The sequence below is a fragment of the Oryctolagus cuniculus genome, chromosome 3 (genome assembly GCF_051225735.1).
Source record: "Oryctolagus cuniculus isolate XC-2025 breed Fujian yellow rabbit chromosome 3, ASM5122573v1, whole genome shotgun sequence".
Lineage (NCBI taxonomy): Eukaryota > Metazoa > Chordata > Mammalia > Lagomorpha > Leporidae > Oryctolagus > Oryctolagus cuniculus.
The window spans coordinates 80,440,295-80,460,404 of NC_142869.1; the positions used below are offsets into that span (position 1 = coordinate 80,440,295).

Genomic DNA, 20,110 nt, shown 5'->3' on the forward strand with positions numbered 1-20,110 from the left:
TTGTGTTTTTATAATATCGGATGTGTGCAGGAGTGAGCTAGGAGGCTGGGATGAAGGGAAGAGACCTGGATGGTTGTCCAGGGGCATTTCCATTCAGCCCCAGTGGCAACAGAAGATGCACATGCCTTAGAACCCTTCAGAGAACACCTAGTAACTGCTGGCCCCCTGTCCAGGAGCATGTCAATGTGATGTGCCTGGTCCCTGGAGAAGTGCGGGCACCACTCTCGTTCCTCCGCGAGTTAGGGTCTTCCACTGTGTGACACAGGAGCCTGCTCATATTCTCCCATCCCCAACCCTCCAGCTTCAGAGACTCGCTCCAAGAAGGCTTACATTTCTGTTTGAGAGTTGCAAATCAATGTTTACTTCATAAAACGAGAGCCATGCCTCAAACATTTTTAGAAATCAGGGGCTAAGAAACCTAAAAGGCAAGAATCAAAGGGGAAAAAACGCCAAAGGGAAGTCTCATTTTAAATAAATTCTGCAGTTTTCTGAAATGTCTTCCAGTGGCCATCAATCAGGCTGCTAACAATGAATAACAAATTTCCCAACAAGGTTGTGAACAGTTCTAGTCTAAATTAATAAATATGGATAGTCCTTACAGGGTTTTAGATTTGCTCCCATTAAAAATAAATGTGTCTTTAGAAAGTTTGGTTTGAAAAATAATTTTAAAATTCTAAGTGACACCCTAATTGTAATAAATGTCACCTGATCTGGCCATCACTCTGCAAATCGGTTACTGGAAAGAAAACATGAATTTTATAAATTTGTCCAAAACATAATTTATTTAATTTTGTTTTACTCAGACAAAGAACACACTAATGACCACAATATAAGTAACTCTTTTAATAATTAATTCATTTCAGAATGTAGCTACACACACAGTACAAATTAAAACCATGTATATTATTTAAAAAACTAAAGTGTTTAAATAATTCTACCAGTGATTTTATCACTGAGTAAACAACTGTCTTAGGTTTGGCAATTACTCAGACATTTATATTGTCTCTCATTCTCTATTATAGGTTATTCAAAAAGAACATCACCTATAGCATAAATAATCTAAACTTTATAATGAAAAAACAAAACCCTATAAACATTTCAGATCACTTAATTCAATGATTTCAATAGAAATCCAAGCAGTAAGCTTAGAGAGTTGAAACAAATTTAAATTATAATTATATAGCTCTTTAAGTCACATGTAATTTTGAATTATAACAATAAAACTGTAAACATGAATACAATGAATTACAGTTTTATATGCAACGATCTTTTATAAGATAATAAAAGTTACAAAATAAGTCTAGAAAAAAATTCAAATAGCTGTGACACTAAATTTTTCTATAAATGATCTCGAATTTAGTTTACAGTCAAGTATTTATAGTATTACAAAACCCAAAACCATCTCATAGAACTTGATATGTTTGTTTTCAAATGTGTCTTAAGTCTCCCCATTAAAGTGTGAATTAAGATGCCGGAGGAAATCCCCCCTGGATGTAATGGATGGTGGGAAAACTGCTTGACAGAATTCACATACGCGAGGTATATGCAGTTCTGAGTCTGTGCCACTTAGTACCACTAAGTCACTGTCTTGATTAGGAAAGGGCTTCCAAATAGGCTGCAGGAAACAGATAAACAAAGACATCTTCTGTTATTTGTGTTTAAAATCAACTTGCATTTAATTTCAAATTCAGTTTTTTGAACGAGTTATTTATGAGCAATATATGAAGTTCACTATTATTAAAGCAAAACACTTTTCCACAGAACCAGCTTGAGGACATGACTCAATTCTTTTTTTTTTCCCCTATAAAGGGCACAACTGAACTTTGATTAAAAATTCGTTTGACACACACACTTGTGCATTTTATCTTTACATATTTTAAGAATACTGCAGTTTTAGCACCAGCAATTTTTAATGCCCACTTACCACAACAGTAGTAGTTTTGGAACAACAGTCAGTTCTTTAGACTTTTAAATTAAATTAATTTCTACTTTACAATAGAAATCTTAACTAATAGGGCCTTTTTAAATATATGGTACATTAGGATGTGTGTAGGTGTGTGTCTGTGTGTGTGTGCAGACAATGAAAAATGATTTCTTTTTTTCCCCACCCATGAAAAGTAATTTCAACTTCACTGCAATTTAAAAGCAAATACACAATGAATAATCACATATGAATCAGTATTATTTTAAGTTTTAGAAAATTTTTCTTTTACGCTTCTAAAATTTAATTAGTTCTTTTTGCTTTTGAAGTTTCAACTATTTAATCGTTCAATGACATTTAATATCACATGCATTGTTTGAATCATTTTGTAGAAAATAGTTTGGCCTTATTACTCTTTAATATGGCTGAACAAAATGAAACTCATCAAATTTTGCCTACTTAAAGAACTAAGGAAAATTATAATTTAATAGAACCATTTCCATTATAACGAGCACAAAGACCCATCTAAATAACTACACTTATCTTCTTATTTAAAAAAAATCTAGAAAGACAAGAAATAGCATGGAGTTTAATATTAGGTGCTCAATAAATGTTTGTTGACTGGAAAATACCTGATTTTTTCAATTGTGTAAATCCAATGATTTAAACATTTTTCTTTCTTACCTTGACATAAGTGTACTGTCCTGACATAGCTGAATTCTGATACTTTGAAGAGAGTCACCTGATAAAGTCAACTTAAAGAGCTCACTTTATAATAATGTGTACTTAAAGAAAACAGCCTAGTTCTGCACCTGACACAATGTTAATTTTCATTCCCTTAACTTGCTGCATTCTAGTTAACCTATCATTTACATAAATGGTATATTACTAATTGAAGAATCTGGCCTTTGTGACATCATTGTCTTCTTGAAAACATTTTACTGGACATCTGTGTACAGCTGGTATAAATATATAAAGTTTGTAGAGGCACTGAGATACAAATTTCAGTACACAGGACTTACTGGTTACTGGCTCAGTTCCTCTGTCTGAAGCAGCAATTTTATCATAAAAATAATAACACTTAAGTGTTAAAAAATTGGGGTAAGATAATTTTGTTTAGAACAATTTTTCTTTCATGATACAGAAAAGCAATAAGTATGAGTATATAAACAAAAGCCTAGTTAGAATTAACTAGATTCAAATTTTACTGTTTGCAGTTTAAACAAAAAAGTAGAAACCACTGTAATGGGAACTTGATATGGTTATGTATAAAACATTATTAAAGATAATTCTTATTAAGATCCATTAACTAATAAGAAATTAACTCAAAGGCAGAAACAGTTTAGCTTTTAAATTTCATAAGCCATTCTTCCACTTGCAATCCTCTCTTAGGAGCTATTAATTCAGATTTTCTCTCTTTACAGAATTTAGTTGGAACCCCAATCACTGAGTCAGCAATTAAGAAAAAAAAATCATATAGAACAAAAGTAAGTTGATATCTCTGTTCTGATACTAGAATGTATAAAAGAAGTATTTAGTAGTAATTATTGATATAAAGCAAAAACTTGAAATATGTATTCAAAATTTCACTTCTTTGTTACTATGAACAACTCAGGAATTTTGTATTTATCATACCAGCTTTATTAATACATTTTACATAGCAAAATGTTCTTAAAAGCCCTTTTTAAAGATATATCCTTTTAATCCTGAACTGTAACATAGCCTTCAAAACTAATTTCTTTGCTTTTTCTGCCAAAATATCAATTATCTAACCTTATGCCCCATGTCTTGTGACAGCTCAACACCAATTCTCCTGCAGTTTTTAAGCTGAATACTGTTCCATCAAGTTGTAATCACATACCAGCTGTTTCCCTTGCTGTAGTACAGAAAGCAAATGTACAATGCAGGGTGCCATCTACTGAAACATGAATGCACAGACTAACTAGTAAAGAACAAGCAAGTATAAAAGAGAAAAAAGTAACAAATATTAGAATGGATGGACTTTACAGCTCCACAGGAATTCTACTTGCAATAAATGGAACTGTTAAATTTGTTTCATTTAGTAGCAACTATAACCGAAGACTATGCTATAAAATAAAGACAATGTAGAATATAACTGAGTTTATAATTATTGTCAGTAATGCCTAGTTTTTTCTCATTATTAAAATATACCACAGCTTGGCTACTGCCTCTTTTGCATGCTGATTGATTTAAAAGTCTGTAACCTATAAGAATATTTAAAGCTAAAGGGTATTAATCAATTTTTTTTGGTTTTGTGTAAATTGTGCATCTCAAAGCATAGAAAAATCAAACAAATGTTTGCAACGTATATAGACAATTACAACAATCTGTACTTTCATACACTTCTGTTTATTCTAACAATTCATATTCTTCACTTGCCTTTGAGCACTAAACAGAATAATTTTTACTCTACAATAGAACCTCAATCTAAACGGGAGGGTAGAAGTAGGCTGGGGAGTGTAAGCAGTCTGGGAGCTTTAGACATGTTAAATATTTGACTGAAATCAAACATATGCTGGTATTATTCAAAAATATATTAGACTGCCTATTCAGTAGCAGATTAGCAAGCAAAACCAAAACTAAACCCTTCAGATATAAAGACAATGTAACTGAGAATGTAATAGAAGTATTAGCTGAAAGACAACTCACTTATTTGATAAGCAGGAAAACACAATTTTTTACTTACATTAGATCGTATTCTTATAAAGAGTATTATATACATAAAATTTTCATAAAAAACATGTTTCACATTATTAAATTTAATAAACAATTCTATTATACTGAGCTTTGAATAAGGGACTAGGAAAGTGACACCATGATAGATATAGATAAGACTGACATGTATTTTAAAATCTGCCATAAATTTTAAGGTGCTTTATAACAGAGATTTATCATATTTGTCTTTCATAATTTCAGGTCTCTTATTATCGGATTTGCATGTTTTATCAAAAGCCTTAACTTTGGCTAGTCACTAGTTTAAAAAGGAGGTCCAGTAACCCAAAAGAGATGCATATCTGTGCATGGATGGCAAAATGTGTGTTCACACATAATAATGTATTTGTTAATGTAAAACAGTTACCTGCTGTGGTCCTCGGATAGCTTTTCCTGGGGAATCGAGTGAGGGAAAAGGTGCATCAGACGAGTCCTGAAGTGGGAATGTATTTACATATAAAGCATTATGGTCTCCAGGTGGCAAACACGCAGCTCTATCCAGACTTGTCCTGATACAAGTGTTTACAAGAGCTGAGGTTTTCGTTTTGTCAGTTGTTTTAAGGTTTTGTATAGCTGAAGCTATGGGGTCAATTCCCTGAATTTCAAATGAAGTTTCTTCTTTTTCAACAAAGTTTCCTGGGTTGTCTCTGAGCTCCATGTTAAATTTGTCCTGGCATACTGCCTCAGATGTGGCAGGACCAAGGATGTTGAGTAGCTCTGGAGTGCTATGCAAGAAAGTAGAGTCATTGTCCATAGGAGGAAACTTGACATTGAATTTAGAAAGTGATTCAAAAGAGGTGTCTTCCTCATCTCTGCCCAGTCCTCTTGGTGTGACGGATGTGACGCATGGTGTACCTCTATTTATATCATCTTTAGCCCGAGGCTTAAACAGCGCTTCTTGTTTATCTGTTTTATCCGTACACTGTATAGGCACAGAACACTGTGTTTCTACAGGGAAAATGAACATAAAAGGGAAAGTTGTATTCAAATCATTCTTAAAAATCTGTTCAATCAGCTTTGGACAGATGAGTATTATTTTTTCTACTGGTTTTTATAGCAACCAAAGACAACAGCGATTTTTATATTCATTATCATCTTACCCAGGAATATTAACAGTCTCCAGCGGATGAGCTGGGATGTAGCTGATTAACTGTAGTTTAAATACGTTGTCTCTTTGGTCTTTTCTGTAAAGCTTTGCATCTTGTTCACAGTTACACTGCTCCACACTTAAAAAACATTTGCTTATAGTGTATACATTAAAACATTTTGTCAGTAATGGAAGCTGCAACTGTGAGCTTAGTTAGATAAATAAATGTTAAAAGGGAAAAGTCTTATAAATTAGGTCATTTGCTATTTACCACAGGAATTAGATAATTTATCCCTCCTCCCACCCCCAATATCACTATGTAACTAAGCATGAGGTACTTCAAAAAGTTCATGGAAAACTGGAACTAGACATTAAGTTTATTTTAGCACAAAGACATTGTTTTGAAATCCGTATATACTCATGTATCTCTAACAGTTCAGCCGCTGTCAACTCTCAGTAATCCCTGTGAGGGAGCGGGGGTGGGGTGTGTGTGCATGAAGGTTGAAGGTTGGGGAGAAGGAAAACAGTGGAGACAGAAGAACAATGGAACTCAGGGATGCATGCTAAGTCAACTGTATGTGACTATCTGTGACCTCCAAAGACAACAGGTAGGTATCAGGTAGATAGTGGGGTCTCTGTAGCTCATTTACCTAGAAGCCACTTACCCAGCAAATTTAGCTTTCTAGGACATTGCCAAAGCCAAGAGCTAGAAAGCAATTCAGAAGAGCCTCTGAGGAAGTAGAACTACAGGCTCCATAAATACATGCAGGTACCATAAAAAGTTAACGGGAAATGGAATTAAAAGGCAATCCTTTTTGGTGCAAAAATGTTGAAACTCATGCATATTTATTTTGTAATAACATTTCCACAAACTTTCTGAAGTATCTTCCTATAAATTCTGCTCCCAGACTCATCTTAGGTTTATTTTTACAAGCTTGGTGATGTTTCCATAGTTCATAGATGGTTTGAAACAAAAAACTAATGGGGATATTATTTGTTAAAGGCAGATACAGATACCAACAAGATGCATGGGAAGTGACAAGAAAACAAAAGCAGAGAGAACTCAGAATCCACTCTGTCTAGTGCAGGACCAAAACAAAAGGCAATGATCAAAGGACACTTTCCTGATGATTTTGAGACACCTGTATCAAAAGCTAAACTATTCTCTACACTGTCATTTCAAGAAGGCAGTGAAGTTGATTTTATATATACATACAAATATATATACTCATTCCTTGGATTAATGGTAAAAAATTAAAATTTAGCATTTAAAAAAGATCATCTGGCCAGCGCCACAGCTCACTAGGCTAATCCTCCGCCTTGTGGCGCCGGCACACCGGGTTCTAGTCCCAGTCGGGGCACCGGATTCTGTCCCGGTTGCCCCTCTTCCGGGCCAGCTCTCTGCTGTGGCCAGGGAGTGCAGTGGAGGATGGCCCAAGTGCTTGGGCCCTGCACCCGCATGGGACACCAGGAGAAGCACCTGGCTCCTGCCATCGGATCAGTGCAGTGCACCGGCCGCGGCAGCCATTGGAGGGTGAACCAATGGCAAAAAGGAAGACCTTTCTCTCTCTCTCTCTCTCTCTCTCTCACTGTCCACTCTGCCTGTCAAAAAATAAAAAATTAAAAAAAAATAAAAAAGATCATCTTCAGTGAAGCTGTATACTCACAAATAGAAACTTTATTAATGATGCAGGTTTAAGTAGACAGGGTGTTCAGATCACTTTGTACAATGTCTGTCTGAGTTAAAGGTACTTAAAAAATGTCATTTCCTTTATATTCCTTTGGTTTTTGTAGTCTCATGACACATTGCCACAGTATGTTCCAACATAAGATATTTTCTGTTTGCATATGTGTAGTACATGCAACCAACTTCTTTGGTTCATCCTCTAATACCTCTTGCCTTTTTTTTTTAAGTCCATATTATTCTCTCTTTGAACTGCTTTCTTGCCTCTGAATTCATCTCATATTCAATCTGTTCTCTATTTTGCGACTTCCCCTTCAGCCCTCCTCCTCATAGGGGTTACTCTAAATTAAATATCTGGGCCGGCGCCACGGCTCACTAGGCTAATCCTCCACCTGCGGCACCGGCACTCTGGGTTCTAGTCCCTGTTGGGGCGCCGGATTCTGTCCTGGCTGCTCCTCTTCCAGTCCAGCTCTCTGCTGTGGCCCAGGAGTGCAGTGGAGGATGGCCCAAGTGCTTGGGCCCTGCACTCACATGGGAGACCAGGAGGAAGTGCCTGGCTCCTGCCTTTGGATTGGCGCAGGGCATCGGCTGTAGCAGCCATTTGGGGAGTGAAACAATGGAAGGAAGACCTTTCTCTCTGTCTCTCTCACTGTCTAACTCTGCCTGTCTAAAAAAAAAACTCCTTGTAAGTAGCTCCTGGTCCCCTCTCCATGCTCATCTTTTACCATACCTGCTTCACCCCACAGTTCAGCTATGGTAATGTTTATATAATTCTCCAAAACAGTCACAGTATCTGGTCTCTGGACCTTTGCACATGCTGTGCAGACTGCTTCAGGTGTTGCCTCCCACTACTTTTTGTCTAACTCTTACTAGTCCTTCATATCTTGACTCAGATAACACGTCATCTGGCCTTAACTCTTGGGTTCCCTGGGACTGAATGCTCTATGCTATATTACCAAGTATATCTCTCTTCCTCCTACTACATTAAGATTTTTGAGGTTCTAAATTAAGGTTTTGTTTCCTACTTACCCTGATACTCTACCCAGTGTCTAGCACATGTTCTATGCCCTCAATAAATGAATTTTGAATGTATCTACATTCTATTTTCCATAGAATCTGGGATAATAACCTACATTTACTAGATAACCTGTTTGTGACTAGGAGTCATAAAGTAATAGAGACCAAGTTCAAACCATTTAGCTGGGTTTCCTTGACCTCTTAAGTTCTTTAAGTCCATTACCTTTTTTTTTTTTTTTTTGAATTTTTTAAAGACAGTATTTACTGGGGCTGGCACTGTGGCACAGAGGGTTAATGCCCTGGCCTAAAGCGCCAACATCCCATATGGACGCCGGTTCAAGACAGGCTGCTCCACTTGTGATCCAGCTCTCTGCTATGGCCTGAGATAGCAGTAGAAGATGGCCCAATTCCTTGGGCCTCTGCACCCACGTGGGGGACCCAGAAGAAGCTCCTGGCTCCTGGCTTTGGATCGTCACAGTTCCGGCCATTGTGGCCAATTGGGAAGTAAACCATCAGATGGAAGACCTCTTTCTCTTTCTCTCTCTCTCTCTCTCTCTCTCTCTCTGCCTCCCCTCTCTCTGTGTAACTCCTTCAAATAAATAAACAAATCTTTTTTTTTTTAAAAAAAAGACATTATTTACTTATTTGAAAGGCTGAGGTTGAGGGGGAGGAAGAGAGGGGGAGAGGGAAAGAGAGAAAGTGAGAGAGAGAGAGAGAGAGAGATGCTTCTACCCACTGGTTCATTCCCCACATGGCCACAATGGCTAGAACTGGGCCAATCTGAAACCAGGAGCTTCTTCTGCGTATCCCATGTGGGTGCAGGGGCCTAAGCACTTGAGCCATCTTCCACTGCTTTCCTAGGCCATTAGCAGGGAGCTGGATTGGAAATGAAGTAGCTGGGACTTGAACCAGTGCCCATATGGGATGCCAGCACTGCAGACGACAGCTTTATCCACTATACCACAGAGCTGGCCCCAAGTCCATTAACTTTCAAGTAGTCATTTTTCCTTAAGAAAAAGAGACTTGAGTGTGGCAGGAAATTCTAGGAAAAAGTACTTCCTTTGCAGATAATTTTTGCTAATCATAAGTATATCAAGAAAATGAACTGATGTGGTAATAAAATCCTGTAACACTTCAGAAGGAAAGACAGGACAGGAAAGGACAGGAAGGAAAGGAGGGCAGGACAAATGCTAAAGAACCAGCTGCCACTGCTAGTGGCAAGGACTATTTTTTTTTTGACAGGCAGAGTTAGACAGTGAGAGAGAGAGAGACAGAGAGAAAGGTCTTCCTTCCATTGGTTCACCCCACAAATGGCTGCTACGGCTGGCGCACTGCACCGATCCGAAGCCAGGAGCTAGGCGCTTCCTCCTGGCTTCCTCCTGGTCTCCCACACGGGTACAGGTGCCCAAGCATTTGGGCCATCCTCCACTGCACTCCCGGGCCACAGCAGAGAGCTGGACTGGAAGAGGAGCAACCGGGACAGAATCCGGCACCCCAACGGGGACTAGAACCCAGGGTGCCGGTGCTGCAGGCAGAGGATTAGCCTAGTGAGCCGCACGCTGGCCAGTGGCAAGGACTATTAACATTTTTTATTTATTTATTTATTTATTATTTATTTATTTATTTATTTATTTTTGACAGGCAGAGTGGACAGTGAGAGAGAAAGGTCTTCCTTTTGCCGTTGCTTCACCCTCCAATGGCCGGCGCTCTGTGGCCGGCGCATCGCACTGATCTGAAGCCAGGAGCTTCTCCTGGTCTCCCATGGGGTGCAGGGTCCAAGGACCTGGGCCATCCTCCACTGCACTCCCGGGCCATAGCAGAGGGCTGGCCCGGAAGAGGGGCAACCGGGAAAGAATCCGGCGCCCCGACCAGGACTAGAACCCGGTGTGCTGGCGCCGCAGGCGGAGGATTAGCCTATTGAGCCATGGCGCCGGCCTAAGGACTATTAACATTAACAGCACTTCCTGTGCCATGGACTGTGAAATCACTGCATGTGGATCCATTCACATAATTCTCAAAATCACCCCGAGTTACTCACTGTTGTTATTATTCCCATTTTCATGTGAAGAAACTGGGACATGGAGTGGTTAATTCCAAAGCTACAGACCTAGTGAATGGCACATCTGGCACTGGAACCCAGGCAGTCTAAATCCAGAGTCTGTGCTTTGAACCATTAGGCAAAATTGAACACACTCATTTCTGTAGATAGAGGAGTTCCCAAACTGACAGTCCCCAAACTGAATTCCTTTTCTAGCAACTGACCTATCTCCCTTGTGAAGAAAACATGGAGAAATCAAACAGCTGTAACAAAACAGGTATTTTCTTTCAACATAGCTAGCTGGTGTATAACCTCAGCCACATTAAAATAATCTGAGTTAATCTACTTAGGCACTGAGAATTAATATCTATTAAAAATACTTAAACCTCAGATTCCCAAGGCTATTAGAAATTCATGCTTAGAAAATGTAAAACTCAAATGAAGTATGTGAAAACATTTGTCATCTTGACCCCATACCAGGGAAACACCATCAGATGAGCAAATAACTTTCCTAATTCAAGAATAATATTTTTTCTTTGCAAGGAAAAAAATAAAATGAGAATATTTTTAGATTTCTACATTTTCCATATTATCTATGTCAGACTATTAGTCTAATTATCTCCTCTGTTGGCAAAAGAAATAGACCTGATGGCTGTTTCTAACTCATAAACCTATACTTTTCTCTCCTAATCCCACTGAAATAGTACCTTCCTTTAAAATCAGAACCTCCTTTATAAACCAAATAGTACTTTTTTCAGAAGCCATATTTGCTTAAACATACATTTTGTTATCTTTTTTCAAGGTTACTGTCATGCAGGCGAGTAGAAAAACCAAAGTAATAAAAAGGAAATGTACAATTCTAATAATTCAACATTTTTCATGAATTATATACAGTTATTTAGAAGTAAAATAAGAGTGAGTTTTGAGGCACAGCTGGTTAAGCTGCTGCTTGGAACACCTGCATCCCCTACTGGAATCAGTTTGGGTCCCTGCACCTCTACTTCGGATTCTAGATTCCTGCGAAAGCATCCTGGGAGGCAGCAGATGGTGGTTCAAGTGCCTGGACCCATGCCACCCACATGAGGGATTCAGAGTTCTGGCTCCTGCCTTCAGCCTCACCCAGCACAGGTTGTTGCAGGCATATAGGAAGTGAACTAGCAGATAGAAGGGCTCACTCTCTCGCTCTTTTGCTTGTTTTGCCTTTCAAGTAGGTGAAAACAAACTTTTTTTTAAAAAGTAAAAATAAAATTTTAACAAAAAATAACTTATGGGAAATAATGTTAAATAGCTCTTACATCTCATGCAAATAATATTTGAAACAGTTCCTGTATATTTTGATTCAATGTGGCATACATACTTGGAAATACTTAATAGGCATCTTTTCCCAAAATATTTCCTTTTCTTTCTTTCCCTTTTTGATCTACTACTGTCAGAGCCCAATATTTTTACTTTGGTTCCTGTTTGGACCCAGCAAAACTTCACTGGAGTCTGTAGCACAACAGATATAAAACATTTCAAGAATAATGTTATACTTGTTATTTGTGACAACAGTTAATATAAAGCATAAGAATAACATTAGGAAGCAGTTTTAGTGGGGAAAAAATTGAAGTTAAACACTCAGTGTTCTGGTTGACAGATACATACTCAGATTTAGACCTGTGCAATTTAAAAATGGTCAAAGTATTAAGCCATTGATAATGGGGTAAGTTCTCTGTGTAACAAAGAACATATCACCATTACAATGTTTTGATAAGATGTTGATGTTCAAAAAAGCATGTTTATGACTTCTAGGTACTGTATCTCTATAGCTAGCATATTATAAACAAAAATAATGCACTTACTTCAGAGATACCCAGTATCTTTCATCTGTACAAAATATCAATTTCTCACGAAAATAACAAAAATTAAAGTGGAGAAATAAGTTACTTTTGGAGAGGTGAGGGAAGGAAAAAGAAACAAATTATGTCGGTCTACAAAGATTATTTTGTTTCTTCAACACCACATTGTATAACATTTCTAAAAATAAAATTATAGTAGCAAAAAGCAAATTATGATATAAAATAAGTTATTTTCCATTACAGAAAATGATCTTTAATTAAAGGAGTGCTAGGCAGCACTGCTGCAACATCTCTCAGGGGGAAAATGTAAATCACACCTCTTGGGAATTGTCTGAAGAATATCTCAAATCACAAGAGCAAAAAAGAATTAATCAGAAGTGATCAGTAAACCTTCCTTTTGTTTACAGAAGTGTTTGGTTACCACACTCAATTCCTTGTATTCTGCTTTTCACATTAAAGTACTGAACAAATACCAGGAAGCCAGTCTGGGGCTTTATGGAAAGGTGGTGCTTTTAAGAATATTACTGCAACATATGTATAAAACAGATGTTCCTTCTAAGTTGTATTTTATAATAAATTTGTACTTTGTGCCTTCAGTATAACTGGCCCTCAGAAAATTTGAGTGTCATATTTAAAAACATTAATTAATTAATATACTTATTTATTTAAGTTGGAAAGAGAAGGAGGGATGGTGAAAGGGAGGGACAGGGGGAAGAAAAGAGTGAGAGCGAGGCAGCACTCCTACTGTTGGTTTACTTCCAAATTCCTGCAATGGCTAGGGCTGGGCTAGGCTGAAGGTAGGAAGGGGATGCTACCCAGGCCTCCCATGTAAATTACAGGAACCCAACTATTTGAAACATCACTGTTGCCTACCAGATTCTTCATTTGGCAAAAAGCCGCAATCAGGTATAGGGGTCAGAAATTGAAATGAGAGACTCCAATGTGGATATGGGCAACTTAACTGCTAAGTTAAAAGTCAATCCCTACATTTTTATTCTTGAACCAAGTTAGTGTTGAATAAATTTTGAGGAAGGAGTTAAAAACAAGCCCAATTTTGTAATTTTATTTAGCTCTTATATAGTAGTATAGCTTTAAAGTCCAACAATAAGTTAATGCTTAAAAAGATTCACAAATAGCAAATAGAAACTTTTAGGGGTAAATGCTGTATTTATTTTGTATTTTCCAAAGTGAGACTTCTCATTAAATAATTAGTAATTACATCATTCAGTTCAATCTATATGGTACCACATCCAACGAAGACAGAGAGAAAAAGCCAGTACTTACATAATGTAATACATTACAGAACTTCAACAGGGCATACTCATTTAAATATAAAAAGCACTTAGTAAATTTTTAGAAATACTTTCACATTCAATTTCAACCAGTCTAACCTTACCAATTACAGTGTCCGGTATATTAAGTTTGCTTAAGTGATCCTTTTGTGCTTTTGCTAGCAGGCAAATTCTATGAAATTCTTCTTTCAGATCCCAGAAAGTCTTCTCTATATTATCCCTAAAAACAGGTAAATATTTTAAAAGATAAAGCTAAAACCCTAGATTTTTTAAACATACTGAAACATTGCACAACTTTATATACTACAAAATAATTACTGAAGTGTGAAACAATTATTTTAAATTCCTAAAAAATGTTCCCAAAGACAACTACAATGTTTGGAGAGCCAGGTACAAAATACGAGGCTAAAAAGTTCTAACATGTAAATGTAGTGCAGAGTAGCCTACCTCCTTATTCATGGAACACTGACACTGGCTGTCTTACCTCATTCTCACATTAGAAATTTCAATGTATTGATTTTTGTTTTCTATAAACATGTTGAATAGAATATTAAATATTACTCATTTTAGTAAGGTTCACATTAGGATCTATTCATGTAAAGCCATATGACCACAAAACTTGGTCTATTGAAATAATGGAGAATCTAATCTTCAGAACCAGCTCTGCTATTAACTATATGACTTAGGTAATTTTAGGAGGCTTGCATTGATTTCTTTCAGGTATAAAAGGCTGCTATTTTATTATAACTGCTAAAATTTAAAAATACATAAACATGGGGCCGGCATAGTGGCATAGTGAGTAAAGCTGCTGCCTGCAGTGGCAGCATCCCATATGGGTGCCTGTTCGAGACCTGGCAGCTCCACTTATGACCCAGCTCTCTGCTGTGGCCTGGGAAAGCAGTGGAGGATGACCCAAGTGCTTGGGCCCTTGTACCCACGTGGGAGACCCAGCTCAGCACACCTGGGCCACTAAGGCCATGTGGGGAGTGAACCAAAGGATGGAACACCTCTGTCTCTGCCTCTGCTGCTGCCTCTCTGTAACTCTGCCTTACAAACAAATGAATAGATCTTTAAAAAATACATAAACATAAAATGTATTCAATACTTATGATTAATTGGCAAAAAAAGAATGTACAACTACCTTTCATGAAATAAAGGAACACCAAGACTCTTTGGTGATGTTTCTTTTCTAGGAGAAGAAAGCTCTTGTCTTCTTTCCTTAAAGACACAAAATGATTAGTATTTAAAATTACTTGCAAACTCCTAAGACTGGTAAGCAGAAAACATATGGAAAATCTATCTCTAAAATAAATTGAGGCAGATCATATATATATATATATATATTTATATACATATATATGTTTTCTTTAAATGAGAACAATCAAGAAAAAGGAAAAGGAAGATCCAAAGTGAGAAAATATGAAGTATTTTTAATAATTTCTTTAATTACTATTGCAGTGTTGGTAACTCAAGGAATTTCTTAAATTCAACTATTTACCAAAATCTTACTTTAATCACCAAGTACCTCACATGACTAGAAACTCTGGGGGAAAACGAATCGGAGTGTTTACTTCTTTTAGCACTAATAATGGAATATATATTTAAATCAATATATTTGCCTTTTTGGTACAATTCCGTGCTGAATAATGTAGCCATTATAGAAGAAGAAAGAAAACCTTAGGATTTTACAGCACCTTAGGATTTAACAAGCATTATAAAGGTTTGTAAAGCCACTGCAATTACAGAGGCTGCTTCAACACAAGTTCTTGCCTTTCACTCCCACCTTGTGGTTTATACTGGTATTACATTTATTCTGACAAAAACATTAAAAAAAGTAGTAATTTATTCTATAGTTCAAATTAATAAAAAACCCTTTGTAATCATATCTAGAGGGGTTTGTGTACTTTCTGAAGTACCACTGACAAACTCAGAGATATGAAGTTCTAATAATATATAATCATAAATTCAGTCAGAATTGTATAATTCTTATTTAAGTTTAAATCCAAAACCAGGGTACATTGATCTTTAGTGACTTTCAGATTTTATTCAATGAAGGTTATTATAGCTATTATTAAAATGGAAGATTATGCTTCACTGTTTCATTTTTGTTCATACTGATTTATTTGAAAGGTAGAGTGACAGAGAAGACAAAGAGATACTTTCCGTCCTTCGTTCACACCTCAAATGCCCACAACAGCCAGTGTTAGGCAAGGTTGAAGCCAGGAGCCAGCATGGTCTCCCATGCTGGAGGCAGTAGCAGTAACCTAAGTACTTGGGTCATCATTTGCTTCCCTGGTGCATTAGTAGGAAGATAGAGCAGAAGCCCAGAGTAGCCAGGATTTGATCCAGGCACTTTGATATGGGATGCAAGCATCACAAATGGTGACTTAACTACGACACTACTTAACTGCTACCGCGCACCCCACTTCACTGTTTCCAATCACCTAAGTGTATGTCCTCTTAATCTTGCTCTTCAAAAGATTCCTTTTAGGAGCGGGTGTAGGGATGCTGCATCCTGTATCAGAGTCCCTGTTCAAGTTCTGCCTCTACTTCTGATTGAGCCTCTTGCTAATGAGCATTCTGTGAAGCGACAAGTGACAGCTCAGGTACCTGGGTCTCTGGATTGAGTTCACGGCTCCTGGATTCAGCCTGACCCAGCATTCAGGAAAGGGTAGTGAAGAATGAGAACCTTTTGTTTGGATGGATAAATAACTGGTGGCACCTTACTTCTGTGATACTTAGGTTTGATAACTAGTGAGCATCAATCTATCAGGAAAAGACTCCTTGGGTGTATTGGCAGGGAATATTTTGAAGATACAAACTTATTAAGGGATTTTTAAAAAAATTGTTTATGTATTTATTTTACTGAATCCAAAGGTAAAGAGACAGGGAAGTCTCCCATCAGCTATTCCACTCTCCAAATGCCTGTAACAGTCAGGGCTGGTTAGGCCAAAGCCAGCAGGCATGAACTAGTTCTGGGTCTCCCATATGGTGGCAAGAACCCAATTACTTAGGCCATCATCTGTGCCTTCTAGGCTGTGTATTAGCAGGAAGCTGGATTGGAAGCAGAGCCAGGACTTCAGCCCAGGGCTCTGATATGAAATGCTGGCATCCCAAGTAGTGTCTTAACTGCTATGCCAAATGACTGTCCCTTATTAAGGAATTTCTATGAAATATCTATACTAAGGTCTTCAGCTTTATTGGCGTTAGGAACACAGCTCTGCTTACTACTGTTTCCAATCTTATTGAATTAGTACTGGTAGTACTAAGTAATACACTGTATCTTCCATCTATAATACATAATACATCTATTATGATATTTCAAATGAAAATTTACAGTATCAAGTATTCAAGAAAAAATTTCAAAAAAGGACCTAACATATTAAAAAAAGAAAAAAAGGCAAGCAGTTTTCTGAAAGACATTTTGAAATAGGGTTTAGAATGGTTATAGCATGCTAATACTATTTTCAATTATAGCAATTGGGGTACTACTTTCTGAAAATAATCATTATTTTCAAATGATTCAGGATTTCTATAGTTAATGTCAACTTTAACACTTTTTCTGGAAACACAAAATTTCTTTTTAATGCTATGTTATTCTACTTAATGAAGATTACTCAGTTTGGTAACATTCCAGAGAACAAATAAACATTAGAAAGAGATAAAGCATATTTTTTTCTTTTTTATTCTCAAAAAAATATCCAAGTGGACCCTATACTGCAGGAAGATGAAGTTAAGTGTAACTTCAAATAAGAAAATATGGGAATTTTCAACACTATATTTTAGGAGATCTTAAGCATTCCATCATTCAACAAATGAGTTTATTTTGAGGTACTAAAACTTAAAATACTTATCATAAACTGTCCCAAGTATTAATTTGGAAATGTCAAACTTGTGGAATGAATGCTGAAATAAGAGTTTTGTGCATCACACTTTCATATACACTTTCAGTATTGTGCCAGATAAGTCATTCAACTAAATCCATTAAGTTAAACCCATCTGCAACAGTTGGAAGATGTTATGAAATGTTTCCTTAAATTTCCTCTTATGTGAATTGGGAGATTTTTGACTTAGTGTAAATCAATTTAAGTTTCTCATGGAAGGGTATTATATATAAAAAACCCATATGTTTAAGGGCTAGTTAAAATGTAATCATATTTAAGAAGAAAAAAGTGGCTGAAGTATTATTCTAAAACCAAGTTTACTCTTAAAAACTATTTATTTCAGAGGCAGCAAGATGTACTTATAGACAGACAGCTCCTATCTGCTGGTTTACCCCCCAGATGCCCACAATAGCTGTGGCTGGGCAGGGGCTGAAGCTCAGAGTTGGGAGCTCAATCCAGATCTCCCACATGGGGTGGCAGGAACCAAATTATTTAAACCATCACTGCTGCCTTCCAAGGAAGGTCTGCATTAGCAGAGAGCTCAGATCAGGAACTAGAGTTGGGAATCGAATTCAGGTACTCCATATGGGAGGCAGGCATCTTTAACAAGTAGGTTAAATGCCCCCTCTCCCAAGTTTGTTTTTTAAAGCAAATAATGGAAAATGGCTTTGTACATTCTAGGATCTGTTAGATACACACTTCTTAAAGAAAAGAAGGGTACATTTCCCCTAACAGTTGCCTTAGTAATAGCTAGTACTAAAAGTCAAAGTATTTTTTCCTTTTCTAAAATATGGAGGCCAGAGTTGTGGCTTAGAGGGTTAAGCTGCTGTTTGCAATGGCAGCATCCCATATTGGAGTGCAGTTCAGTCCCAGCTTCTCTGCTTCAGATCCAGCTTCTTAATGTGCTGTGGAAGGCAGCAGTTGATGGCCCCAGTGCTTGGATGACTGCCACCCACGTGGGAGACTTGGATGGAGTTCCTGGTTTCAGCCTAGTCCAGCTCTGGCTGTGGCGGCCATTTGGGAATGAACCATGTATGGAAGATTCTCTCTCTCCCCGTCTTTGTCACTCTGCCTTTCACATAGATAAATAAATAAATAAATCTTCAAAAGCATAAAAAATAACAGAAAAAGCAATTAAAAATTCTCATTTGGAGTCATGTTTTTCTTTAACACTTTTAGAAAAGCTTCAGTTATGGAAAGTTTGAATATGATACTGAGTATACAGATTAATATTAATGTATGTGTATGTTCTCTCATGTGTAAGGGACCTAAAAGTTTAGAGGCTAGCATTAGATAAATTAGGTAAATTTTCAGTGATTTATATTTGAACCACAGCAGTGCCTACCACTTTATTCTAGTGATCCTATCAAAGACTCCCTCTAAACTTTAGTTGGCATCTTTACATGCAAAATAATATTTTTTAAGTAGCTCAGGTAACTGAGTATAGTCAATATTTTATTTAATTTCTGGAAGAGGCCAGCAGAATTATGCTTTTAAAACACATGAGAACTGTGTTCTTACTTGGATCTGTTTAAAACAAGAACTAAGCTAGGGTGAGATGGGATGGATTGGTAAAAGGAATATAAATTATGGAATAGTTATAAATACTAGCTTGATAAAATTCATGACAGAAAAAGGAAAAATGAGCAGTGAAAAAGAAACCAAAAATAAAGATCCACTTATCACTTAGATTTTTGAAATCTAAGAATAAAATTCTAAAGGAAGAACTGAGATTGAATATTTCCTTACCAGTTTTAGATATGCTGAAACAAAAGATGTTACGGTGGTGTCAGCATTGGATATGGTTGAATTAGGAAGAAAATGAAAGAAAGGGCTAAAAGAAGGAAAAAGATGAGGCAGAAAACAGGAGCAGAAAAAAAAATTACAAAAGATGATTTGATGCAAAAGCACAGTAAAATAAAGAGTCTGAGGACAAAAGGCTAGAAAAAGATGCAAGGAAACTGTATTTATAAGAACTTAATGGCCATATGCAACCTATGCTTCTCTCACCATCATTAACATTCCTGAAAATCTAGCAATGTAAGAGGAACACAAATCCTAGGAGCCTTGTCTGTTCCGCATGACACAGTGTGCTAGGCAGACACACTGCCAGTGTGGGAACAACTCCAGGCAAAATGGGATTCATCCCAGAGTTCTGAAGGAAGTGGCAAGAAAAATAAACAATATAAAAATAAAATGAGACACCCCCTTACTTCCAAGTTCTTTACAGGGTTCCAGTTCAACGTAAATCTCAAGAAAATCTCTATCAATTCAAGGCTACAATAAAACGTGTTCTTTGAAAAAAAAAAAAAAGGTAAAATCCTCTACCACAACTGCTACAATTACTAAAATTTCAACTATACCAAAGTTAATTTCAGGAAGAGGGAGATTAATACTTTCGTTCTGTTTTCTTAAGTCTTTTACTTTGTATTAGGTACCTTTTGCATATATCTTTCTGAATTTTCATAAAATTTAACTGTGGGGATGCTTTTCTGTGCAAAATGGAGGCTGAACAAGTTACCAATTTAATTAAGTAAAATTTCTCATACCCATTCCTCAAACACTACATTGAAAATGAACTGATTTTGGTAGGGGGTGGGTTAGCTGTTGTGGTGT

At 36.9% G+C, this 20,110-nt stretch overlaps 1 protein-coding gene across 4 annotated transcripts in view; it reads right to left on the reverse strand.

The window, feature by feature from the left end:
* Positions 1-754: 754 nt before the first annotated feature.
* The window catches only part of TANK (TRAF family member associated NFKB activator), a 90,177-nt gene continuing 70,821 nt past the window's right edge, over positions 755-20,110 (reverse strand). For all 4 annotated transcript variants that reach the window (XM_070070763.2, XM_008258661.5, XM_008258662.5 and 1 more), the window contains exons 5-8: positions 14,752-14,828; positions 13,715-13,830; positions 5,022-5,602; positions 755-1,615 (exon numbers count right to left, since the gene is read on the reverse strand). In XM_070070763.2, the coding sequence (XP_069926864.1) occupies positions 1,439-1,615; positions 5,022-5,602; positions 13,715-13,830; positions 14,752-14,828 (951 nt within the window). In that variant the 3' untranslated portion in view covers positions 755-1,438. The remainder of the gene's footprint in view (positions 1,616-5,021; positions 5,603-13,714; positions 13,831-14,751; positions 14,829-20,110) is intronic.